Below are 27,957 nucleotides of genomic sequence, written 5' to 3' on the forward strand. Positions count from 1 at the left end.
ACTTAAAAGATCAACTTTTCAAATGTTATTTTTACCAAAGGTTCTCTGCTGCTCCTTCATTTGAGATATCAAATTAATGGTTCGTTTTTCTTTGATTTTTCTCTCTTCATTTTCTTTTCTTTTCTTTCTTTCTTTCTTTTTCTTTTATTGTCTTTTGGTAATGGTAGACTTTACCTTTAAGTGAGGTGTTCTTAGTCCTTTGAATTTTGTATGAACTACCATTAATTTTGGTGCGCCAGCAAAGAATGATGCTCCATCAAGGAAAGCAAAAAGAATATTGCGACTTTCATCAATATGCACCATCAATCTTTCTGTTCAAAATCACGCATTTCTTCCAAATAAGAAATTTGAGCAATGTTATTGAACAGCACCTTCAAATCTCAAACTTAAAACCTCCATAGCAGATATGGAATCAACTTACAATTTGATTAAATTGTTAATCTAATATCTTAAAGGCAAGAAAACTTGTTCCTTACTTGAGATCCAAATCATCAACCTAAAATATAAAGAATTACAAAATATAAGCACTTGGTTTATAGTTTATGAAGAGGGTGTTTCACTTGACTTGTGTTGACTTGGAATAGCTTCTTGATTGATGTAATGATCAGAAAAGGTACAATATGCAAGTGCACTTCTAACAAAACAGAAAATTTCCATAATTTCTATTACATTTGGTAATATGAAATATGGAGGCAATATGCAAATGGGAACAATGGAAAGAAATTTTTGCAAACTTCATTACTAAAATTACAAAACCAACTGTTACTGTACATGTCTTTATCAAAATTGGCAACTTTTTTCAGTAAGTTAAGATTAACAATACTAAAGAGGGGGGAAATGGATTAAATAACTCTTCCATAAAAATTGGTGGGAGAGGTATGTCTTCACTGCATAGTATCAGCCTACAGAGGCTTGGGTCCATCTGGCTTCCGAGTTAAATTCTAAGAGGGCTAACTTATGGGAGTAGTAGGAGATATTGAATTGAAAAAAGCAGAATCCTCCCATCAGTCTAATTTAGTAGAACTTAGACAATGTCATTATAACTCTGCCTTTGATTCTACATCTTCATCGATAGGCTTCTTATTTGCAGAACCGTCATCTTGATCTGTTGATAAGGCAGGTGTTTGAGGGTTTATATCACCTAATATTTTAGCTGTGAATGTTCTGGCCTCCAAATCAAGATCTGGCCATTCGGGAACAATTCTTCTAGCACCCTGATAAATGCAACTAATTTCAATTAATGGTGAAGATAAAAGAGCATAGGAAAAAATGGCAAAAAAAAAAAGAAACAAACAAAGAAACAAATATATTGTGTGATTATGCTTCTAAAGATACAGAATGAAATGAAGAAACAACAGTCAGACCTGAAGCTTCGGTTCTTTGGTCATGGGATTGTTACAGAGATCAATGGTTTTTGCCTTGGATTTTGTGACGTTGCCACACCATGACTCACACCAGAGCCATTCTTGTGGTAGAGAGAAAATGGGCACAGTGTGCTGCGCGTAGTTAGGAAGATCCTGAAAAAGAAATCAAAATATAACAAGAAATAAATACCATGAACATTCTTTTTTTCAATATCTGTGAGTGTTTGGGCCAGCTTACGCGCACCTCACAACTAATCTCACGGGACAACACACCCGACCCTACAACATTTGAATGTCAAGGAAACTCGTAGGAAATTAATTCCTAGGTAGGTAGCCACCATGGATCGAACTCATTACATTACCTCTTAGTTAGTTATAACATTTTTACCACTAAGCCAACTCATGATGGTTAATACCATGAACATTATCTACATGGTATTTACCATGTGGAAGAGCAGTGCACCATAGAATGAGAACAAAATAAGATATCAGGTGATGTAAATTTTACTTGACAAACATTATCTCAATACTAATGAAGTATCACTTGATATTTTATTGCCAAAAAGACACTATATGATGTAAAATTTACATACCTGATCCAAATTGGATAAACTATTTGGATCCTTGCTTAGAGATTCATAGAAAACTCTTAGATTATCTCCAGCTGCTGTTTCTCGGAATTTCTTTAAATCAACGACATATAATGCACTGAAGGAAACAGAAAGAAAAATATTAAATTAATGTATCGCATTATTAGTTACTGCAAGCTATTTGGCAATTTACAAAATTTAAAAAGTAAAACTTGTTAAGAATACTGGAAAACCAAGGGGTCTCAAAGTTTTGAGATAAACGGATTACTACTCTCATTGTCAAGTGGTATTGAGATGGAATCTCGTACTATCAAATATAGTATCGGAGCCTATAAAACTCAAACGGATATTTGGTCTAATAAAAATAAAATTGGATCTGATCAAGAGCAGTGAACCAAAAAGAGACACCATCTTGAGGGGGCATGTTGAGAATCCCACGTTAGAAAAACCAAGGGATTTCAAAGTCTTTATAAGATATATGGGCTACTTTCATTGCCAATTTATTTTGAGATAGAACTTCAAATGATCAAATGTCTATCAAAAGAAGTGTTAAAACATATGAAAATTTGACTTTTTACATAGTAAGAGACTACATCCACATACTTTTTACTTATTCGTTTTTTAAGAAACAAGGAGACCTTTTTCATAGTCAATTTACGGATGCAAGGAATTCTATTTGATTCTACTGAACCACCAGTGAAATGTAAGAGCCACAATATAAGATTTTCTTGATGGCATTTTTCTCAGAGGAATGAGAACTTTACGATTCATTATGTGGTTGTAATTTGAGATATCAGTGGAATTAATGAATGAGCATGCATCTCAATAGCTTGTTCAATCAACACACTACAGAAGACTCTACCTTATATGGTATGGTTTTCCACGTAGATGTTCTTTCCAGAAGCCCTATCCATGAAAGAAAATAGTGAGGACAGGGTGATATTGAAAAATATTTATTGATAATATGAAAGGAGATTGAGATGTACTTGTCTCCAAAACCTATATCCATCCATATCCTTATTATTGTCACAAAAGGGCGTATATGCTAGTGGTTTTCCCTTGATATCCATGTCATAGAGTTCCCCCATGTCTGTCCGGACAATCTGATCAGCATCAACAAAAATGACCTGCAGGTAACAAACCAACAATATTTTTCTTAGATGAGTAAATAAGCATGCAACAGATGATCAAGTTATGAATAACTTACACCAACATTTTGACATTCGTTTCTTTTTAAAAATAGGCTACAAGAAATCATGAAAGTTTGGAGCCTATCGAAGACATGGTACCTTCTCCAAGGAAAGAGGGAAGATAACATCAAGAAATAGAATCTTATATGCCCAAATAATCCTCTGCTTTTCTTTCTGCTTATGCAACCAAGTCGGCCATTTGTAAGTAATAAGTTCAAAATCAAAACCATATTCTTCAGCCATGAGTGGAATTACATCCTGCTTAAGTCACCAGAGAGCACAGGTCTTAGGTACCAAAACAAAATATTCTTCAAAAGAATGAAAAAAACGAAAAGAAAAAGGAGGAAAGAAAAAGAGCAATGAGTAGCAATGTTAACCTTAAACTGAGGGGATAGATAATTCTTTATAAACCAGAATTTCACAGGCCGGTGTGTATTCTTTAGAACACTCAAGATCATGATTTTGAGAAAACGTTCATATCTGCCAAAAAAATTTCATCAGAAAGTGGACCATTTTACACATTCATTGACTACATAAAGTAATAACCATTGATATAGTTTCTCTGCCCTAAAGAACTGATATATTTTTCTAAGATAATTATAATAGCCACCTCATATATTCATGCCATTTCAGGCATCTATGCTTTAAAGTTCCATAACTACTTAATTATTACCAATTTCCATGTTGAATTGTCCTGCTGAGTTTTTCCGACATCACTAACACAAAGCACTAGAAAGAAACTATTAGTTAGGATTCAAAGTGAATGGAGATAAACTATGTGATTGGGTCAGGTCACATGAAAATCATGGCAGTTCATCTATGTTGGAGGTATTCAATAACCCTTGTTGTGAGATATCTGAGTGCACCTACTCACCCCTAGATTTCTAGGTATTCTCTGCTTTCTTTGTCCCATTGTGTCTCCAGCGATAGTCTATTTTCATTTCATGTTTTGTATCCGTTTCAAAAAAAAAAAGTCTTTAAGAAAGCTTGAAGTGAGCACGGGATGATGAGTATGTCTAAGTTCCTTTTGTGCTGAGCTCTTTCCTTCTGTATTGTCTGTTAATAATATTTCGTTTAACTTAAGGAAAGTATAGATTCTCATTATCATCCACATCTTGAGTGTGTGTATCTTTCGTGCATCGAAGGTTTTTTTTCTCAACTTCTATTTTAACTGGCTCCAAATCAAGAATAAGCACATCAAGAACCAAATCATACAATTCTGAGGTAATTCCCTCAAGTGAAATTCACAGTTAGCTCATGAGTCAATTCAACAAATGTTACAAATGCCTAAAACCAAAAAGAAGAAAATTATACTACAGTTCTATGTTATAACTACATATTTTATCAATACTGGTCATTGTATAAGAAGTCAATGTTGGGTACTTGGGTAGAGACCACTACAGAAATGTAACTTGCACTAACAAAAGAAACTGATCATATCTCTACTAACATTACACTTACAGGTGTCCGGAAGCAATGGAGAAAATGTTTATCGCCTTTCCATAGCGTCCTCCTTTTCCTTGATCCTACAGAGAGTGAGTCAAGAGATTAGAACTAAAGAACATCTAAATAACTAGATCAAATAAAGCATTAAGGGGGTGCTTGGGGCGCTAAGTTGAGATGGGATGTCTCATGAGTTTATATGTTTGTGTTTGGTGTGCGCAGTTGTTTTGTATGAGTTCCTATGTTTGTGTTTGGAGTGCAAAGTTGAGTTCATATATCAAGGGTATCTGGTGCAAATTTTTAAATCTAAATAATTTGTTTTTTAATAACTATTTTTCTTTTTAAACTTTTTATTCAATAATACTCCCTTTCTTTGTTTAAATAAAATATGTATTGCAGTTTTTTTCTTTTGGTTTTTTTTTACTGTTTTTCTTTCTTTCTTTTTAGCAATGAACGTTATTAACCCCTACATTTTTTTTGTACTAACATAGATAAATAAAATGTAAAATAAAAGAGAAATAAAATGTTTTGATTCCAGCTGAAAGCAATAAACACGAAAAAACTAGGCTTACGTGGAAACCCATGTACCAAGAGAAAAACTACGATATTGTTATTTTATTCTTTTATGATGATTTACAAAGGTACAATGCGGATTAACTAGAATACACAAGGGCATAACAAAAAAAGGAAAAGAAAGATTCATGGTAAACTTTCCAAGAATACACAAGGGCATAAGAAAAATAGGAAAAGAAAGATTCATGGTAAACTTTCCAAGAATACACAAGGCCATAAGAAAAAAAGGAAAAGAAAGATTCATGGTAAACTTTCCATAAAAACCCTAAGGGCCGAGCCAACAAATTCTAACAATTATATTAAAACTTTCTTCACCCATTAGCTTAAGCTTTTGGATTGAGTTAGTGATTTAAGATAGTACCAAAGCATGTGGTCCAGGAAGGTCCTATGTTCAAGCCCTTGTATTGTTGTTTCTTCCACAATAAATATTACTTTCACTTTTTGGGTTTTTCTTCATATTTCAATACCACAAGTAAGGAGGAGCGTTAGATATTATATTAAATTTGTCTTCACCTATCAACTTAAGTTTTTGGGTTTTTCTTTTAAAACGAAACGAGTCTCACTATCATTAATATTGAAAAATAGAGAGACAAAAGCTCAATGTACAAGAGGTTTATACAATGAGCAATGAGGGAGGATCAACAGGCGCACCCAGACATCTCAACTAGGTTGACACCCCCTTAGCGCCCTCATCATATCCATAAAGCAAAACTTACGTTTTTGGGTTGAATTGGTGATTTAAAAATTCCTAATTTTCTCCATGAATTTCATCATCATTTTCTTTCTCTTATTGTTGCTTTGCATTTTTGGCACTATCATGATTTCTTTTAATTGAATCTCCCCCATCATCTTAGGAAGTGAAATTGGCGTGAAGAAGATTGAGAGAAGATGAAGAAAATTGGTTGAGGGCATCTCTCCCATCATCTTATCTTAGCCACCACATTTCTTTAACAATTCTGCATTCAATTTCTCCAAATTTAGAGAATCATCAAAGAACATATATCTATTTCCACTAATTTTTGCTACAAAGTATTTAAAAAATGAAATTTTCCATTTTATGTGTATCTTTTTTGTTATTTGTTATTTTTGTTTTGTTTTTTATTCCAGCATTCAACTGCATACATACTTTTCCAAATTCTTAACAATTGTTTGAAATGTGAAATCAATTAAATAAAAATAATTGAATTGGTAAGCCCTAAACTCTATATATGGAGATATACATATAATCATGGCAAAAAAAACCAAATTTCATGCATAACAAAAAAGATTATTGTTCTTTAAAATGGCTAAGTTAGTCCTACCAAGTAAGCACAAATAATACATCTTCCTTGATTATGGTGAGGTTGTTAAGAAGCAATTCGCTTTGTAGATGTTTGTGACAAGTAGGTCTATAAGGATGACCCGATCATCCTTAGACAACTTCTCAATATCGAATTACAATAAAAGACAACTATTAAACATTATAAACCAATAATTTCAATTTTTAAAGCACTTTTTCTCAACAAGTTTTTTTATAGTATATTATTGGGCAAGGTGGATAAAGTTAGTCATTGGAGATAAACAATAAAGTTCGTGGTTGAAGTTAGTTGCTCAAGATGATCTCATAGTTAGCTGCCAAATGTGATCGTTAGAAGTGGTTTTCATTAAAGTTGATCATCAAAGGTGATTTTCATTGAAATTTACCATAGAGGTAGTTATTGGAGCCCAAAGTTGAAGGTGATTGTCGAAGTTGATTATCAATGGTGATTTTCGCCAAATTTTGTAGTTGTAGGTGATTCTTGGAGGAAAAAGTCGGTTGCACAAAGAAACCAAATCTAATTTGGGTAAATATGGCAAAAGTGCTGCCGAGAAATGGTTTGAGCACCAATCAACGTATTTTTCATGACAAGGAGAGGAGTTGGTTTGACACCATGGACAAGTCAAAAAGGAATGCAGCAACCTAGTGCTCCTTGAACGCTAAATGCAAAGACTACTCAATTCGGGATATTTGTCACAACAGGGCTGCCTTCATTCAGCATTCACCTTAATGGAGGCTATGGCTTTTTTGAAGACTAGTCTTCTCTGTTTTGTTTCTTTTCTTGTATTGCTTTCCTTCAGTTTAAATTTTGTCTAGTTTGGCTGGTTTGTACTGTTGTATCGGGTATTTATATGGTCTTTGCTTTTTAATGAGATATGATAATGGTGCTATGGGGTGTCAACCTAGTTGAGATGTCTAGGAGCGCCTCTCTAGGCTTCTCTATTATTCTCATTGTATAATTTTCTTTTACTTTGAGATTCTATCAGTAAAGAAGTTTGTCTCCTTTGAAATGAAAAGAAAGGTTCCTCTAAAACTGTACTGCCGAAGGTAAAATTAAAATGTACAGCCAAAGTCCGAATGATAATTTACGTCACTACAAGAAGATGGCAAAGATAAAAGTTGAGAACTCACCACAGACGTGCTTTTAGTATTTTTTGATTTATCATTGCTTCCAATGAAACCAGTGGCCCATTTCAAAAAATTAGAGTTCCAACTGTTGTGGCTTTCCTGCAAAAAGGAAAAACAAAAGGCAAGGAAAATAAATAATTGATTAATTAAAGAGAAAAAGTGTCACAGTTCCACTAATGAATCAATTATGCACCTGGAATGTCATTCACCAACACTGGAACAAAAAACGTTAAACTAGATGGAGCTTTAAGCTTGTGTCTAATAGATTCAATTTGTTTAATAGTTTCTTAACCCTAGAAAATGTCTACCAAGTCCTTGTCAATTCAATTTTATGTTTAATAGGTTGATGAGAAATTCAATTTTTATAAAAAAATTTAAGGAAAAAATCAAAACTTAATATCTAATAGGACCCTAAATTTTAAATTTTGGGTCCAGTAGAAGTTGTTGAGTTTTAAAAGATCCTAAACAAGTCAAATGATCTATTAAACACAAAACTCAAAAACTCATTGGCCACAAAATTGAGAGTTACGAGACCTATTACCCATTTTTTAAAAGTTTAGAGACCTATTGAATGCAAAATTGAAAGTTTAAAGAATTTTTTTTTTTTTTTTTTGGGTGAAAGATGAATATGAAATTTGAAAGATCTACTGGATACTTTTTAAAGTTCAATAACAAAATAGACAAAAAACCTACATGTTCAAGGACTAGACTTGTGAATTAACCAATAAAAGACAAGATTAATTCCTAATGACAATCACCCACTTTCTTATTCTCCAGCAAGTCGTCACCACCATCAGGAACCAACAACTTTTCGTTCTCTTTTCCTTTTTTCTTCTCCACCTCCATGTGAACAACTTTACCCCGCAAATCATCAATAATGATACGTTTTGACAATGTATCTTGACTTTTACCCCCACCTTGCTTCAGAAGATAAAGTTCAGAACTTCTACCAGGAGCAAGTTGCAGGTACCAGACTCCAGGAGAAACTTTCATTTGCCAATAACCCAAATTTGCCATTACAAGAGTATCAACCAAATGTGGTGTGCTCTTTGTACCAAGAATTAACTGGAGTCCGCGGGGAGGTTCTTGATTTTTCTCTGAACAATGGCCTGAAAATGAAAAAGTTGTCCATGTCATAATAAAGTCACCGAACCTTGTTTTTCTTAGATTTAGTTACATCTATGTTTCACCTCATACATAAATTTGATGTACTGCTTACCAGTAAGAACAAGAGCTTCAAGTTCAAACACCGCTTGTAACGTCCTTGTGTCCCCAATATTCTCAAGTAAAATATTATCCAAGTCATGACTGAAATTTATAACGTGATGCAAGAAACAAGATACAAAGTTGAAATCAAGCGGAACATGGCATTGTTCAAACGAAAAAAACCATTCAAACTTATATAATTAGTAGTGGATAAACATACACAGCAATAACAGGCTCAACAAGCCATGGCTCTGGAACATCAAGATTCATCGTTAATGTCTTGGACAAAGGCATATTTGCAAAGAATGCTTTAGGGCCATTTATGGTTGCATCTGTACTGCTGAAATCATCCTGAATTGTCATGAACAACTCAGACACAAATAATGGCGAAATTTTTATTTTATTATAAACCAAACGCCTTCATTAATAATTACCACTGAAGGCAGAACATAGCGGTAGTAATTCTTCAAAGGCAAATCAACAAGTGAACTCTGCCATGGAGAAGACATGACAAGGTTAATTTCTCCAGAAATTAATGATTATCAAAGAATTATCATTTGAATTTGATAAAATAGGCATGCTTAACACTCTCGAGATGCTAATGTACGAGGTCTAGAACATCTCACCAGCGGATTTAATATGATCCTCATGTTAGGCTGTATGTATTTTGACAAAACACGAAGAATTGATGATAGCTTCTGGCCAGATGGACTTAGTGGATCAATAACAGCATCAATATGGATGCTAGCATTTTCATTATCTACTACAATGGCACTGTACAAAGTAAAAACAAAGAGAAGGGTGAGGGAGGCCAAAGAATTGGAATTTTGAAGTGTACTGCATAGCCACTGATGAAAGATAATCACAATGCTGAAATTTTCAATAAAATTTTGCAATGATTGTTGTTCTATATTTTTACTGATGAACTTCAAAGGAAAAGAATAATTTATAGATTAGATTGATATCCTTACCTATATTCTGCATTCAAAACCTCAAAGCGTGCACTTTCAGAACTTCGCTCCCGCTGAGCCATTGAGGATGAAACAAACATAATAACATCACTGAGGAAGTTGCTGCAGTAGTTTGGGATATCATGAACAGTTAATACAAGCAGTAAATCTTTTACCTTCCAGTTGTGTCCACACTAAATACAAGTAATAAAAATTGACCAGTGCATTGTATATGGAACAATATGAAATCCTACATTTTACTGGGCCTTTTTTATTTTCTTTATATGAAATAAACCACTTTCAGTTAGAAAAATAAAATGAAATAAAACAAGGAAATACAAAAAACTAAGCCCATTAAAGCGGCTTGTATGAACATTAGCACATGGACGTCTCACTTATGTTAAGCAACTTGTTCAGATATCATCACATGTCAGGGAATGGCTTTTATCGAAACTCTGATGAAAACAGAGTAACCACTAAACAGGTCCATCACCATCTTGTAGTAAAGAAAATATGAAAAGGTTAGAGATTGAAATTTGCTCGATATTAACTCCTGAGCATATACTTGGTATTTATAAATATTTAAATACAGTTCAGATTTTAACAGATATAGGATGGTTGGGATCTCTCAAATACACAAATCCATTCCACCCTCCCCCTCCCCCCAAAAGAGAGCTAACATTTGTTGCTTCTATATCAATCCAAGAGCGACTAAACTCGAAGAAAAAGGAAAATGAGCTTCCACCAAATAAATGTTTTTTTTTTAAACGGAGACATAAGTGAGACGTTGGAAATTTGGGAGACATATTGGAGACATCATCTTGAGGGGACATATCGGAGAAGTTGAGAGTCCCACATTGGAAAAACCAAGGGGACTCATACTCCATATAAGATAGATGGAATACTCATACTCCATATAGACTTGACCATCTCTACATAGGTAGGTCTGTTCGCCGGAAGCTGTAAGAAGGACTTTGAGACATTACCTGAAAACCAGCTGATGTAATTAACCGTTTCTACAAATTTAATCAACATATTACAAAAGGACCACCATCCTTGCAAATTTTCACCCGAACAAACTCTAATGTTGGAATGCCCTCCTAAATATGGCCAAAATCACGGCTGAGAATTCATCCGAAGTTCGCTTGGAACTTAGAGACTTTTAGCTGGCCTTTGTCAAAGTCTACATGCTTTTTAAAGAAAAGGTCAGCTGGAAAGTTGAGGAGTTCGACAATGGCTTCCTGAAGCCATCGAATTTGGTCATCGGAAAGGATAGAATCATGTGGACTTGCACGTCTTCAATGATGCAGCAATCATTTTCCTTCCAAATGCAGTAATGAGAATGGTTGATCTTCCAGCTGAAGACCTCCATTCTGAGAGAGCTGGTGGAGGCCGGAGGGGTTGGCTGCCGGAGGGGAAAGAGGAGAGAGGAGAGAAGGAAGAGAACCTGACCTTTGTAAAATCTCTTTAACCATCCTTTGGGATTTAACCCATGATGAAACACTTAAAACCAAAAGGTACTTAAGCCTATACCTTAAAAACAAAGGCATATGGCCTGAATTCATGACTTTTTTTTACAATAAATAATAATTAAGGGGCAAGCACTAGGGAAGTAGGAAGTAAACCTTGTTAATCTGTCTGGATCGAAGTCATCCCATTTCACTTCTTCAACAATTTCCACAATGTGTTTTATTCTCCGCTTAAACTCTATTGCTTCTAGTAGATGTAAATCGTGACTCAAAAATGAGATCGCATCAGTAACAAGTGTAACCTATATATGAATAAAATGTAAGATTAAAAATGTTCCTCAATATGCCCATATGTTTCTGGAAAATCATAGTCAAATTTAACAGAACTCAAATCCAAAGTGAACAGTGAAAAGACTCACTCTTCCATTGGTGATAACAGCATTAAAAATAGATTCAAGGCCAAGCTGCCCCGACAAAAGATGTTCCACCTGAAAACCATAATGCATGCAGCATATAACATAATTCTATAGAACAGGGTGAAGATTTTTAGATGGACCAAATAAATTGATAGGAAACACATAGATTAAACCCACAAGCTAAGAAGCATAGACATGAACATGGGACATTACACGGACATAGCAATGCACCAATTTCTAGAAAAAAGGATAGAACTTTGTATAAAAGTACTACATTAAGAAGAGAAAGCATAATGGAAATATGAAAAAAAAAAAAAACCATAAACACAAGAAATTTGGCATTTAGATTTTTTTTTTTGCCAATAAAGAGTTAAGGGAGAAACCCCCTAATTACTATTATTTTTCTAAAATGATTAAAAAAAACCCAAGGCACAGAGCTTTGAGCCTCGAGGCATCACAAAAGCTGTGCACCTTATTTTGAGAATCTCGCCTTTTCAATGGCCCATATTTTGACCCAACCTATTTTGCTCAACCCACATGTCCGAACCTTTGTTTCTAAACAATTTCACATGGCCCAAGTTCTTTTCTACACTTTATCTTGAGAGGTTCTCCTCAGCCAGAAAATTTTTGGCAATTGGTCATCTGCCACCTATGGCTTTCATGAACTTGATGGAAATTTTCTATCCTGGGTTTTCCTCTTCAGTCAAAATATTTTTGTTCCAAATGTTGGATTGGTCATATGTCATTGAATGAGTTTATTTTATTCCTTGTTTTCTTCATTTTTCTTCTAAACTTGAGGACAAGTTTTCTTTTTGGAGGGGTAGAATGAGGTAGGAAGATTAGAGTTACTCTACGTTAATTCTCATTTTACCCTCTCTGACAACAAACTCTATAAACATGAGTTTTCCCCTTTTGTATGAGGCACAGGATCATTCTAATAAAAGATTCACAAGTTTCAGTTGTCAGATTGGTTCTTTGAAGATTATTCCTTGACATCACATAGGCAGAGTGTTTGGATGTATTTGTGTCCAACGTGTCTGGAATGAACACTTTGTCAAGAGAAACAGCACTTTTTAGGAAAAATAGTTTATTTATTTTATCAAAAAGCTCTAACTGCAAAAGTTTTGTTTTGTTTTGTTTTGAGACAGCAAGAGAGGGGTATCGATTTGAGTCAAAAAATTTTTTAAAAAAAAACTTTGATTCAGGAGCTAAACAAATAATTCACGAAAAGTTGGTATATCCGATTCAAATACATTCTCAGTTTGACTCAAGAATATTCTTTTAAGAAGAAAACTTTGATTCGCAAACTAACCACACAATTAAACAAAAATTGATATACCAGGCTGGCTGGCTCAAACACTTTCGCAATTTGATTAAGGAATATTCTTTTAAGAATAACTTTGATTCAGGAACTAACCACACAATTTAACAAAAGGTAGAATACCTGGCTGAAATGCTTTTTCAATTCATCAAAAAAGGAATCGGAGAGAGCTATTCTGTATGCTTTAGGTGGTAACTCATTAGCTTCAGCAAGCTCGCAGGCTTTCTCAATAAATTCTTGAGGGCTATCAACTGCTACTGAAGATTCATGGATGAACTTTTGACTATATACTGAGCACAACTGATCTAGAAAATTTAACACTTTCATTTTGTGGCTGCAAGAATGGGCAAAAGTAAAAATAACGAGTGTAAGGCAGCTAACACAAGTATGTGCTCTAACTCTAAATAGCCCCAGCCACCATCCAAGAAATAGGAAAAATGAACCATCACAACAGAAAACTGAACCAACCTATGCAATGATGCGCTAATCTGAAACACCTTGGCTAAAAGTAAGCTGGATTCACTGGTATGGTTGCTAGTAGTAAAAAGCAACCCAACACGAGCATTTTTAGATCCTCTCATCTACATCCCAATATTAAAATTTTAATAAAGAATAAATTTTCCAATTGATAAAATTTGTGACAATAAACTAAAGTTAAAGAAAATTCATCACGCAGGTAACGAATGCAATAACCAGATAGAGTAGGCCTTCTTTCAGCAACTTTATTCCTTTCTTTGAAGCAGCGTCAATGATCAAGAGATGGGTCACGGGCTTCAAGTCATCCATAGCTAGTAAATACAAATGGAATCTAATGAACTGGTACCTCAGAAAGCTAAACATTCTAAAATTTTAGAGTATGCTTCGTTTATAAGAAACAAGATTTGTTGAATAGAAAAAAGATGACATAATTCTTACTTCCAGGAGAATGCAAATAGTTTAAGTCATTCAATAAAGACTCCGCTCCATGAGTGGATGGAAACAAAGAAACAATACGTGGTTTTCCCTCAGCAATGATCTACATAAAAAATTGGGTATAATGATGCAATAAGGTCAATGAAATATGTTAAACACAAGCTTTTTTTTTTTCCATTTTTTGTTTGAAAAAAGAAATAATTTAGTTGATGTATGAAATTGCATAAAAGCTTCTCAATCAATCGGCACATAAGAAAAAGATTTGATAATTATACAACATTTTCTCAATAGCTTACCTGTGGATTATAGCGACTAAGGCCACTGTCGGATAATAATTTTTCAAGCACGTTAGTGCGAGAAGATATATGCCCATAGTAAACTTGTTCCTGTATTCGAGGAAGCTCTTCGTTCATGGCATTTATCAGAGACTCCTGATCAACATAGATGCCAAAACATTATGTAAAGAGGTGAAAGGAAATAGTTGGCAAATAAAGCCAAAAAGTATTCGCTGAATCAGATCATTTCATCTAGAAACAAATAAAGTTAACCAACTTGCAGAAGGTGACGGTTATGGATTTGTCAACATGCAGTACAATGAGATGATCATAAAATGTTCGACAAACACTAAAAGACTGAAAGAAAACAGCAATGCCAAATAAAACAATACCAACAATATATGGTCAAAATATTCGATGTACAAGGGAAAATATATTTAAAGTTCTTATAATTACCTCACTAGAATCAAATACAAGTCCATTCATCAAAAGGGAACACTCTGATTTAGATAAACCAAGAGAAAACGTAAACATGGAGCTTTCCTCAGCCAGATCTTTAAAGGTTTGCTCCTTCTCCAGCTTTAGTAGCACATCTTGAGGAGGAGATTTTGACTTAGGTCTATGAAAACAGTAAAAGTTTATTATTCTTTATTATTGGTAATATATAGATTTTGACACTAGTAACCATAAGAAAAAAATTACAATATGTGATATTGGCTTTTAACATCCATTAATGGAATTCAACCTATTAAGTGAACTTACAGAAGTGTTTCCACAAAAGCTCCTTCAACATGATGCATTTCAGGAGCATCATCAGATAAACCATCTGCTTCAAGCCGTAATTTGTTTACCTGATTTAGTTCAATAAATTCAGCAAAATAACCTGTCTGAAGCCTTCGAAACAGTATGTAATCCAGTATAGAGAAAATATACCAAATCATCGGAAGTAAGGAAGTCAGGCTACGATAACTAGTCTCCCACACTTATTAGCAAGGAACTTATATTAATCGAAGACAACATATATATATTCAAGAAAACAGACTTACTAAAGAAAAATGAAACAATATACAAGGGTAAGAAGTTCCCTAGTTGAGATGTCCGGGTGCACCTATTAATCCTCTCTCTCTCTCTCTCTCTACCATTTCTAGGCTTCTCTATTAGATAAATCTCTTGTACTTTGAGTTTATTATCAATAAAGAAGCTTGTCTCCGTTTCAAAAAAAAAGATATACAAGGATAAGAAGAAAAAAAAAGAAGCCCTAAAAGAAGTAAACTAGCTACAAGAATGGCTCTAATCCAAAGGAACTACATCAGTTTGAAAAGTAAAAAAAGTTCAACCATAAGCCATAAAGGCGCATTGAACCTCCTCACCTCCCGAGCTTCCTCAACCCTCCAAAATTCCACTATGCCTCTTGAATGATGTAGGAGTATGATAGAACACCAATAAGATGTGTTCTTATTCAATTGATATAAACCTCACTATTACAAAGAAGAATTGACGAGTATCAATTCTGAGATGAAAATGCGGAAAACCACTAAGAACAAGTAAAATAATACCCTCTCTGCGTATCCTCTCTCTCAAGGAAGAGTGCAGAAACTACCCACAAACTGATCTCCCCTTTCTTCCCTCACCAACTTCCTATTTATAACCATCTAACTGCCTACATGACTAACTACCCTTATACCCCAGCCCTTTACTAGTCTAGGTATCTAACAGAGTATTTGTGTAGGAACAAACTCTTTAAGTCAATGTTTTTTAACTGCTTATTTTAATTGTGTGGCTGTTAGTACGGCTGCCCAGGTTGTTATTTACGTTAGTTAACAGTTAGTTATATCAGTTAGTTAACAGTTGGTTATTTCAGTTAGTTAACAGTTGGTTATTACTTTTAGTTAACAGTTAGTTTGCCTTTCCAACCCTTCTGTGTATAAATAGGCTTCTTGCCCTCTCTTTTTGGATCAATAAAAGAATTTCTATTTAATAATCTTGAAGCATTTGCATCATTGAGCCACACTCCCCACAAAATAGTACAAAAACAAGCTTGCACAAGTATAATGGTCTCCTTTGGAAAAGTGTGGCTTGAGAGGAAACCAAAGGGTATTCACAGAGAAGAATTGAAGCAGTCATTTCAAACAAAGTGAGCTTATTTGACAGAGAAATCTCATATGAAGGGCCAGGGAGAGAGTTTTAGGAATCTTTATGCAAGGAAAGTATCCTATATTACCTCTACCCATCATGGAACCAAAAAAGATTGTTAGCCTGTTGGAGAAGTTGAGAGTCCCACATTGGGAAAACCAAGGGAACTCATACTCCATATAAGATAAATGGCTCACTCCTCTCATTGCCAATTGGTTTTGAGATGGAACCCCATACTATGAAATTTAACATGGTATCAGAGCCTCAGTACGCTTAAACGGGTATTCAGTCCAAGATAAGTGAACCCAAAAAGGCACCATCTTCAGGGGGCATGTTGGAGAAGTTGAGAGTCCCACATTGGAAAAACCAAGGAGACTCATACTCCATATAAGATAGATGGGCTACTCCTCTCATTGCCAATTGGTTTTGAGATGAAACCTCATACTATCGAATTTAACAAGTCCACCTATCTAATAATGAGCGGTGTTAAGGTGGAACAACTGAGAAAGTTTTGACATGTGTCAAGTGTTACGTTTGAAAATTCAAAAGTGTTTTGAAATGTGCATGCATATACTTCTCACACTAGTAAATCTACATTTATCAAGGATTCTACAGGGAAAATGAACTTCATACCAAGGAATCTACATTATGAAATTGAAATTCTAGCCTGACTGAAGACTTCTAAGGTAAACTATGAGAGTATATAGTGCCATGTGGGTCCAGGCTAGAAAATTGGACAAATTTCCAAAGAAAGCAAAGTAGCAACTAGTCTGACTTCAGACTTCCTAGAGATGAAAGGTCTATCCAAGGGAGATAAGTTTCCCCTTGCAAATAGCCCTTGAAAGAAGGTACTGCCACGCATTGATTAAATGCAGTGAGATTTTTAGATAAACAAAAACATATCATTATGTAAAACAAAAAAATCTCTGCAATTGGATTGAGTATCCCCCCCCCCCCCCCCCCCCACCCAAAAAAAAAAAAAGAGAAAAAGAGTGTTTAGTTAGCTAATTAAGGAGAAGCTAACCAACAATGCAAAACAATCAGAAAAAACTGCAGAACATACATTGCTCAAAAACTGAAAGGCTGTCTGAATTCCTTGGTTCTCCTTTAAATAAATGAACAGCTGTATCATCTGCAAAAACATATATCCATCATAATAAACACTATCACGGACATTGTGATTATTGGTCAAGAGAAATCTAGAAATATTGAAGATAGAATAAAATAAAAATAGTTACCAAACTGGATGTATCTGCCTCGGATTTATTTAATTCACCATCCTTGCTTTCAGTTTGCTTGATAAATTTGGAAGAGAACAGTAATACCCCAAATCTAATAGGAAAATTGTTCTCGTAAAATGACAGGATCGTGTCAATCGTCTGCATGTTTGGATTTCATAATGGAAGAGGCGTAAATGATTAGCAGCAACATCTTTTTAAACAAAGAAATGTTTCAGGAAAAACAAAGACCTGTAGACCGCAAACTGTTGCGGGATCGAGAACATAAACAGCATGAAACAGGTTTTTGCGAATGTAACGAAGTTGTCCAGGGAAGACTGGCATCAAAATCTACAGGAATTAAAATCTGTACTTAGAGATTGAAAAATGAAATAAAACTAACTGTCCATCAAACCATTGAAGATGAAAATGTGATATGAAATTAAATCACCTCGTTGATGTTGCTCCTCCATCGCTTATACATAGCATCTTCTTCCAAGTTGTTGAGGAAATGCACATGAGAAGAACGAAAGTCCACACGGAGCAAGTCGGAATCAGCTGGAGGTAGACTTGACAGAAGCTTCCGAATAGTATGATGAGGAATCTGATTGTTGGAAACGCCAATTTATTAGCAAACAAAATGGGACTTCAGCTAAATAAAAACACTTTTGTAGGTGTTTCAGTGCAAGCTTTACTAATGGAAACATACTTACAAATACATCACTGTTCAATCAGGAAATTTTAAAAATAAAAGAATCATTGATTAAAAAAGGATCTTTTCATTTGAGAAAAGAAAATAGTGAACCAACTCCTATCATTTCTCAATAAACAGACAGTTAGCACCCTTCTTAAAACTTCATTAAAAAAAATCGTGTAAAATATATAACTATTTCAATTAAACTTCTAAATTCTTATAAGTGAACCAATTTAGAACCTTTATTAAGATTATATTTAAAAATTGTTCATATATTCAATTCTTATATTTGTGTAGACTTCTTCAAATGTCAGATTAATAAATGAATAATCTGAATCGATGGATAAACAATTTTTAAAGAAAAACTTAATTAAGAGTCTAAATTCATTTGCCTATGAAAGTTTAGGGGTTTAATTGATAAAATTAAAGTCTAACACAATGTGTATTTAATACAATGAATGAGAGTGTAAATTGATGCACGTATAAAAGTTCAAAGTTTAAATTAATAAAATTATTAGTTCAAAGTTTAAATTCATACAACCCCAAGTTTAGGGGTGTAAATTATATTTTTCCCAAAAAAAAATTAACCTTCTCTAAACCGTCAAGTGAGGAAAATAGAGGGATTGGAGAGTGCATATCACAAAGAGACAAGAATCAATAAGAGAACTCAGCTAAACGATACTTCTGATAATCATGTTAATGTAGAAGTGTCTTTCAATAGTGGTGGGGCCATATATTTTCAGGGATAATTTAAGTTTCTAACTTTTATATTTATAAATAATTTTTCAATCCTAAAAACTGATTAAGAGGGAGATATTAAAGCAAAAGCTTTCGAATCTAGAATCTCTATAAAATTTCTATAGGGGCAATTTTCACTCTTTCTTCTCTTCTGTCTATCCGGCCAAGTCAATTCTTTGAACTTGCTCTGTAATCAACTTTGTTTCTAATTACATACTCTTTCTTCAAATGTATATGTATACACACACAGACAACATTAAGTTTTTCATTGTTTAAGTGAAAATTTCCGGTTCCTTTAATCACAGAGAACTAAATTCTATACCTTCAATTTTGTAAATTGATCTGCCAACAACAGGTCCTGATGGATCATGTCAATCAACCTATAAAAGAGTGGCAGCAGTTATAAGAGATCCCAACAGTATAAACTAAGAACAAAAAAATATTGGTGAACAAAGGATGGATCCTAACTAATGATAAGAACAGGACAGGATAATGGTATTTGTGTGTAAAATGTAAATCCTATTAAATTTAAAATAATGGGCGACATTCAAATTGTAAGAATCTGGAACTGCAGGCAAACCAAAAATGGCATTGCATAGTCTAGAATGTCTATAAGTGAGAGAAATATCAAGGGGAGCATAAACATTACAGATAGAGGTCAACATCTTCAATATTGATTAAAGCACCATTCAGAGCCATTAAGGACTTGCCAGGAGGAATCATGCGTTGATTAGCAGTGATTTCATCTTTAACTGAATCGTTGAGCTGCAAGACAAGCAACATAAAAAACCAGTAATGTTTATGGGAAAGATATTTGACGCCATAAGGTTACTTCATGTAGGGGTACGTTATGAGATCCTTTACCTTCATCCGGGATAATGAAGAAACAATACTAGGAAAATTTTGGCTTATTTCCTGCATTGACTGCAGAGGATCAGAGGCCTGTACTATTCTCTGTGCAGTTTGATGTCCCAAATCTGCCAAAAAGAAAGCAACTAGGCTTTGAACCACAAACACCAAAAGGATATCAAACAGTAAACTTCAAAGTCCAATTACCCTTTAGTTCCCACACATTAAGCGTGTCTGAAACAGTTGATGACAATAGATAATCTCTAAAAGCCATGACCTCAGATGTTAGCTCTGGTTTCCGTTCCTACATTGACCATATAAATCTTTTTAACCTTAGTTGCATAAGCCATCAGGTCTACTTGGCTAAAATGAACCATGAATATTCTAACAACACTACTAGATTAAGAATGAGGAAAAAGATTCTCCCTTTGAGATATAAACTAAAATTGGGTTGCCTTTATCTTTGATTAATATCACTCAAGCATTAGTTTCTTTTCATTTCATCGATTAAAAATATTGAATCTTGTCAAAAAAAAAAAAAGGAACAAAAAAATGTGACCACTAAAGAAGATATAAGTTTAACGACCAGTGAAGTAAATTTTAATGACCAGTGAACTAAATTCCAAACCATCAAAACCATTGCATGGTATAATATAAAATAACAATCTTAAAAAAATAAAAAAAGACTTTTTTATATAATTTTTTAACCAAAATACTAGTAGCTAGATGGAAAACACACCAAAATCTTGGAAAATATGAAGCCTCTAACTTCTTGGCTGAGATCTTCAGTCCGAGGATCTTCCAAAGTGACACCTGCAATCCATAAGGCCATTTCAAGGCATCTTATTCCAGAAAAATCTTATTAAAAAAATTAGCCAGTGAAGGAACGAAGTAGAATGTTTGGTCCCACCCAACTGAATCACAGTAAAGCCTACATGATCAACCTATATCTCTTTTTGCCAACTAATACGAAACCTCACATTAACAAGATAGAATGCAATTGGTTTATTTACTCAAAAACTGGAGACAAGAAAAACAACATAGGGGACAAGGGAAGAGGCATCACTTTCTCCAAGAGAAGGGTTACATTACAAAAAGACCTTCCAATATAAAGTAATGGAGTCTATGGATTAATTACAAAAGAAACTATGTCCAGCACTCCAAGTAGAGGCAGTAAGCTATACAGAATCATAAAAGAGACTATTTATATGAAAAAATTATAGAATTTCTGTTCTTCCAAAGAATCCCAGGGGTAATTCTGACTGGATTTTTTCATAGAAACAGATGTGTAGATTCCAACCAAAAACAAGAGTGAACAGACTAGAGGTAAGGGGTTGAGAAGAACCCCCAAAAAAAAACTACTGAATAAGAGCCTTCCAACTGTTAAAAATCATGGAAAGACCATAATTACAAAAGAATTTGGTGTAAGTTGTACTCCACTAAGAGGTTGTATGTTGCACAGCAATCCAAAAAAAATTCAAGGAAGCACACTTAGCTTCAAAAATTCTACTGTTTCTTTCATTCCATAGTCACCAAAGGAGAGAGTGAGTAGCACATTTCCAAAAGGCCACCCTGCAAGAACTTCCATCACCACATTGTCACCAACCTTCACAAATCTTCTTTTCCGAGTAACACATCGAATATGATAGGCACTGTATTTCTTAGTTTTTGTTATGTTTCTTTTTCGTTTTTTGGTTTACTGATTTTTTTCCTTTTATTTAAACACATGTGTGAAAAGAACTCCTGAGGTCAGATGCATACCTTATATCAGTTGTCACCAGATTTTCTAAGGGGGATTTCTTCAAGGCAATCAAGACAATCAGGGGAAATAAAGCTCCTGGTCCGAACGGCTTCACCACGGAGTTTCTAGCGAGGCATTGGCCGAAACTTAAAGGAAGCTTCAAAAAACTGTATGATGATTTTCATAGAAATGGAAAGCTTAACACTTGCGACCAAGAAAATTTCAATTGTCTAATTCAAAAGAAGGAAGATGCAGTTCAAGCAAAGAACTTTAGATCCACTAGCCTCACAACCCTTACTTACAAAAGGTGCTAGTGGATCGGCTCAAATTGGTTATAGATTCAATAATCAGCCCATTCCAAAGTGCTTTCATCAATGATAGGCAAATTTTAGACCTGATTCTAATAGCTAATGAGGCTGCTGAAGACTACCACACCAAAAAGAAAAGAGGTTGGATATTGAAATTAGATCTTGAAAAAGCCTTCGATAGAGTATCTTTTTTGAAAAGTTGACAAGCTTGTTTATTATTAATAAACTCAAAGTACAAGAGAGCTAGACAATGAGAATAATAGGGAAGCCAAGAAACGGGGGAGAGAGAGAGGATCAAAAGGTGCACCCAGACAACTCAACTACGAGTAGATTGGGGTTTCCTCGAAAAGGTATTGCATTTGTAAAAAGTTTAGTGCTAAATGGTCTTCATGGATGTTGGATTGCCTTAAAAATCCTAGATTTTCTATATTCATAAACGAAAAGCCAAGAGGAAGAATAGTGGCTTCTAGAGACATTCGACAAGGAGATCCACTTTCTCCTTTCCTTTTTCTGCTCGTCAGCGAAGTTCTAGGAGCCATCATTAACAAGCTGCATGATAGTGGCCATTTTATGGGTTTCATGGTTGGTAAAGATAGAGTGCACATCCTCATTCTTCGGTACGGCGATGATACTATCCTGTTTTGTAAAGATGATGAAGCGATGTTGCTCAAGTTAAAGGAGACTATCATTTTGTTTGAATGGCGCTTGGGTCAGAAAGTGAACTGGGACAAGTCAGCGCTTAGTGTAGTTAATATGGGGATGATGAGCTACTTCATATGGCTGAAAAATTATGTTGTAAAGTGGAAAAGCTCCCATTTCTGTACCTAGGTCTTCCATTGGGAGGTTATCCGAGGCATAAAATTTTTTGGCAGCCCATGATTGATAAGAGTACACAAAAATTGGATAGATGGAAAAGGTTCAATATTTCAAGAGTTGAAAGGCAAACCTTATGCAACTCAGTCTTGGCCAATCCTTCGACCTACTACTTGTCTACCTTTGCCATTCCACAAAATGTAGCTTCTGCTCTCAAAAACTTAATGCAAAATTTCTTTTGGGAAGGGAACTCTGACAGCAAAATATACAACTTGGTATCTTGGAAAAAGGTCACATCTTCCCTTTTGGATGGGAGAGGCTGGGCTTGAAAGGTATCAGAAATAAAAATATGGCTCTCCTTGCTAAATGGTATGGCGGTACATGAAGGAAGATACCGCACTGTGAAGGCAAGTGATGAAAAGCATTCATGGCAGAAAAACATTTGATTGCAATACTCAAAGCAAATGAGGAAATAGTTTAAGAAGCCTTTGGGTCAGCATCTCAAGAGAATGGAAAATGGTGGAAATATTGGCACCCTTCAAGCTTGGTAATGGAAGAAGAGTGGCATTCTGGGCAGATTCATGGGCTGGAGAAATCTCTCTAAAATCTCAATACCCGAAGCTTTTCAAAATAGCCTTGCTACCTACCAGCTCAGGTGCTGCCCGTTGGGATAGTGACACAAATTCTTGGTCTATAGTGTTTCAAAGATTGCTTAAAGATGAAGAAATCCAAGATTTCCAATCTTTATTACTCTTTCTATCCTCAAGGAGATTGACAGAATTGGAAGATGGGAGGATTTGGTCCTTAGATGCATCGGGTCACTTCTTCGTCAAATCCCTTTTTACTCATCTCTCTCCATCTTCCCCTATGGAAAAAGCTTGCTATAAAGCTCTTTGGAAAACCAGCAGCCCAAGGCGAATAAATATCCTAGTTTGAATTATGGTGGTCGCCCTTCTTAATTGCTCCAAGATTATGCAAAGGAAACTTCCCAATAAGTGCTTGCTGCAATCAGTGTGTCCTCTTTGTTTTAAGGACAATGACGATTTAATACACATATGCTCCTTCTCCTCCTAAATGCTGGTATAGCATTTTTTTTCTTTGTTCAAAGTAGTATGGGTTTTTTATGGATCCCTAAGCTCCAATGTGTTTTGTTATCAAAGAAACCGTCTCTAATTTGGGTTAATATGGTTAAAGCGTTGTTGGCTGAGATTTGATTTGAGCGCAATCAGCGCATTTTGATAAAGAAAGGGGTTGGTTTGACATCTTGGACACGTCAAAAAGGAACACAGCATCATGGTGCTTCTTGAGTGCTGAGTTCAAAGATTATTCAATTCAGGATATTTTTCTCAATTGGACTGCATTCATCCACCATTCAGCTTAAGGGAGGATACAGATTTCTGATTTCCAGTGTATTCGATTTTGTTTTGTTTCTTTTGTTATATGTTTCTTCTTCAGTTTGAATTTTCTTTGGTTTGGCTAGTTTGTTATGATATTTTCGGTCTTTAAATGACCTTTGTTTTTCGTTTTAGGATATGATGATGGTGCTAAGGGGATATCAACCTAGTTGAGATGTTCGGGTGTGCCTACTGATCCTTTCTTTTCTCTCCCTTTCTAGGCTTCTCTAGTACTCTCATTTTATTAATTCTCTTGTACTTTGAGTTTGTTATTAATAAAGAAATTTGTCTTCATTTAAAAAAAAAAACAAGTATGTGTCCCTCAATTTAGCTTTTCACGAAACAAACATCCGAAATTCAAAAAAAAAAAAAATTCAAGGCGTATCTAAACGAATCTATATCAGATACGTATCTGATACGAATTCTATCCCTTCCACAACGTATCCATGCTTTCATAGATAACACATGAAATGTAATATAGAAAATAAGTATCAATAGACTGAGACTCCAAGCCTTCATGCTGTCGTTTATTCATAGTTAGTTAGGAGTTCTGATTCATTATAAGTCAAACCATGTGAAAATAACATAATTCAAAGTTGCCAGTGTAACGGGAGTCCCTCATTTTTTTGGGCTTGGGTTTTAAATGCCCGAGTATTCTCTCCTTTTTTTTTTTCTCAATGAAAGTCAAACTTTTCATTAAAAGAAAAAAAGATATTATTTCCCATCTTTAGTGAAGCTGGAATAAACTTCTGCACATGGCTGCCTCATTATGTTAAATAACTCAGAATAAACTCTGAATGAACTGACCTTTCTTTATGGCACTATCATCCATAGCCTTATATTCCATGTTCTTGAGAGCCAATTCTACCCCATAACCACCCAAATTCAAGGAACCTCTTGCACCAACAGCTCCACAGGAATTTATTTTTAATTCACAGCCGGAAGGAATTACAGGTCGAACAACATACTTAACTTTTCCCTGGAAATTTAGTCAAACAGCACGAACTGTTAGATATTAGACAAAAGCAAATTGTAGCAAATAGTGCGGTCACAATTAGCTATATCATCAATAGAGTTAACAACGTTTCACAAATAAACTAGGTTTCAAATAAACACGCAGTAGTTCTAGAATCATATTGAGATCTACCCTCATAGTTTCATTACCAAAATATAACTCTAATTTTACTCAATATAATGAAATTCATTTTGTTTTGTCAATCTACCCTCATAGTTTCAATACCAAAATATAACTCTAATTTTACTCAATACAATGAAATTCGTTTTGTTTTGTCTTATATTATGTCATTTGAGCATTAGACTCATTTCATTATTTCAATGAAAAAGTCTTGTTTCCGTTTCAAAAAAAATGCAATGAGATTTTTTTTATGAATCTATGCAAGTGTCTAAACTAGTTTGCGTGCACTCCAACTATTCTCACAAAATAATCCTGTGGCCCACTACATTTAGTTGCCAAGGTAAATCATAAACTATTAAATCATAAGTAGGTCGCTACCATGGCTTGAAAGCTAAAGTCGCTTTCTCTAAGCCCATTATTACTTACACGGCCCTCAGAAAATGAGAATAATGAGCATATACTTTTACTTTCAGTGGAATGAAGACTTATTGTTTGTAATTTCATACATGTAATTCCTTTGGCACAAATGATTAAATGACAAATTCATGTTTCTTATAATAAAAAAATTAATGAACAAAAAAAAAAAAACTGATAAACATAAAACAAAAGATCAGAACACAGGCGATGAACCTCTTTGGCGGCATTGACAAGGGTGTCATGAAATTGCTTAAAGCAATAAGTTCCAAGGGCTCCATAAAGGATGGCTAATCTACTTCCAGAAGATGAACCAAAGTGAACGTGGTCAAAGTCATACAAATCAGGTGGCTGTATTGAATCTCCAACACTGACAGAAAAAAAAATGAATTTTAAAGAAACATATTAAGAAAAAGCTAATATTGAAAATAATAAAGTAATTTAAATATGTTTCCCATATAGAAGGAGGTAACAAATGAAAATGAAACAACTATCCAGATTACGAATCTAAAATTAAATTCACCTGTCCCAGCCACCAATATTCCAATTAAACTAATTCCTTCATGAAAATCACAATGATAAACTGACCTTCCAGTTAGGGACTTTGATTAGGTGAAAACATTTCCTATGTACTTCCAAACTTCTTCGTGGACTTTTCTTAAGTAGATAACAAAAGGGTTGTTTCAACTTGATCTTTTCCATATAATGTAGCACAAAGCCACAATTATAGAATCCATTACTAATTAGGAAACAGGCTGTGAGTATTGGATCATTGGATGTATGTATTCGATTTATTTTCTCAAATGGTGTTATCAGTTTTATTCAAATCAATCAAACAAACAAATATACTGCTTACATATAAATCTGCATCAAGTCAAACTTGCCAGCTTAGTTTATGGGTCATGTGGTGTTGGCTAATTTGTCCTTGAAATGGTTTGTTCCAGTTGAATTCCAATATTGGGTTCATTATAGGGTTGGGTTGGTTAATATTACTAACCTTTCAGCAGGATTCTGAAGCCAAGTTAGCAATTCTGGAACATCAAAAAACAGAGAACCACCAGTATCCACCCAACAACATTTTCCGTCGGGAGTTTTTGGCTTGAGTCCAACAACTGAAGTATCTGAAATTCTTCTTTCAATGCTTTCATTTCCTTCACCAACAATGTTGGAATTATTTTCTTCAGGCAGAGGAAAGGAGGAAAGTGATTCATCGGCTAACTGTTGGTAAAGAACCAATCTAGGTGATGCTGATCTTAGAACAAGAGAAAACTCATATAATGAGGCCAGAGGTTCATTTAGAAGAGAACGTCCATGCTTTAAAATTTTCTTCAAACAAGCTTTAGCCGTAGGAGCATCAGCATCAGCATCAGCATCGTTTCCTTCCTCACGAAGCCAGACCTCAATGAACTCCCAGTAAAGGTCTTTTTGTTCTTTAGCAAGTAATTCGCTGTAGTCAATAAGAATATAGAAATCACTACATTGTGTAAAACCAAAAACTCCATTCACATTTACGATGAATATTGTAATAATTATTTGATTCCAAATAATCAGTGAAACTTTTGAGCATTTATTCTTCAATGCCTTAAATATAACGTAAGATACAACAACTCATCTTTCAGACAAGACCACAACATGTTCTCTTTGAAAACAAACAAATGCCACCAACGAAATGAAAAATATATACTCATACACAAGCATTGCTCTCACTGACAATTATTTTCACGACCCTGAATGAGAAAATTGAATCTCACTAAAAAAAATCCGAAAAATGGTTAAAACTAAAGTTGCCGCTACCAAATAATAAACCACCTCTCCCAATGTCTCCAAAACAAGAACAACAAATGAAGCTTGACTTCATTCATATAATCAGTCTTCTTCAAAAAGAATTTCTCATTAAAATTCCAATACATTATCTTCAAATAAACGATTATAAAACAAGAAAGGGAAAATGCAAGCAGAAGTACCCAGCTTCTAGGAGAACTGAAGTGCCGGACCACTTGGCTTGAACCGCTACCTGCACGTTCTTGGGTTTTCGAATCTCAGCAAAAATTCCATTACCTCCATAGATTGCCAACAACAATACAACGATCAGAGGTCGACACCCAGATCTAAAACAGCTCGTCCCCATTACAAAATCAAAACCAATCACGATCTTAACTTCAATTGTTGAAATACAGAGCCTTCACCATTGATGGGCTCGAAAGAAACTGGGTGATGAATCGGAGACCGAAGGTTGCCGAGAGTATGAAGTTTCCAAAGTGAGCCTCTCAAGCTCGGCGACGATGGTGAAGACTCCGCAGTGGAAGGAAAAACCGCATGGTCAGTCAAAGGTATTGTCGTCATTTTCATATTATTTCAGGGTATTTTCGTCGTTTCCGGTTGCCGTG

The 27,957-nt window shown here is 34.7% G+C and overlaps 1 protein-coding gene across 1 annotated transcript; it reads right to left on the minus strand.

Moving 5' to 3' along the window:
• Nucleotides 1–640: 640 nt before the first annotated feature.
• On the minus strand, nucleotides 641–27,873 carry LOC101212004 (UDP-glucose:glycoprotein glucosyltransferase). The gene is made up of 37 exons (XM_011652977.2): nucleotides 27,535–27,873; nucleotides 26,568–27,017; nucleotides 25,787–25,940; nucleotides 24,829–25,000; nucleotides 20,505–20,578; nucleotides 19,973–20,069; nucleotides 19,781–19,893; nucleotides 19,566–19,681; nucleotides 19,239–19,296; nucleotides 17,936–18,088; nucleotides 17,737–17,835; nucleotides 17,506–17,646; nucleotides 17,331–17,399; nucleotides 14,897–14,985; nucleotides 14,591–14,753; nucleotides 14,156–14,290; nucleotides 13,863–13,962; nucleotides 13,641–13,735; nucleotides 13,416–13,528; nucleotides 13,071–13,281; nucleotides 11,630–11,698; nucleotides 11,367–11,512; nucleotides 9,763–9,864; nucleotides 9,418–9,565; nucleotides 9,226–9,282; nucleotides 9,012–9,142; nucleotides 8,805–8,893; nucleotides 8,348–8,694; nucleotides 7,589–7,684; nucleotides 4,606–4,670; nucleotides 3,522–3,624; nucleotides 3,244–3,402; nucleotides 2,941–3,081; nucleotides 2,817–2,860; nucleotides 1,958–2,072; nucleotides 1,365–1,517; nucleotides 641–1,214 (listed from the first exon to the last, which is right to left on the minus strand). Exons 1-37 carry the CDS (start codon nucleotides 27,696–27,698, stop codon nucleotides 1,038–1,040), a joined length of 4,908 nt encoding a protein of 1,635 aa, XP_011651279.1. The 5' UTR covers nucleotides 27,699–27,873; the 3' UTR covers nucleotides 641–1,037.
• Between the last annotated feature and the right edge of the window lie 84 nt (nucleotides 27,874–27,957).

The sequence above is a fragment of the Cucumis sativus genome, chromosome 3 (assembly GCF_000004075.3).
Source record: "Cucumis sativus cultivar 9930 chromosome 3, Cucumber_9930_V3, whole genome shotgun sequence".
Lineage (NCBI taxonomy): Eukaryota > Viridiplantae > Streptophyta > Magnoliopsida > Cucurbitales > Cucurbitaceae > Cucumis > Cucumis sativus.

Excerpts from the sequence above, each read along its gene's own strand:
- LOC101212004 (XM_011652977.2), bottom strand. The coding sequence starts at position 27,698 with ATGGGGACGAGCTGTTTTAGATCTGGGTGTCGACCTCTGATCGTTGTA. Across the intron at positions 8,695-8,804 it reads TGAAGCTCTTGTTCTTACTG|GCCATTGTTCAGAGAAAAAT; the intron begins GTAAGCAGTACA and ends TTTCATTTTCAG. Across the intron at positions 2,861-2,940 it reads GATATAGGTTTTGGAGACAA|GGCTTCTGGAAAGAACATCT; the intron begins GTACATCTCAAT and ends TTTCATGGATAG.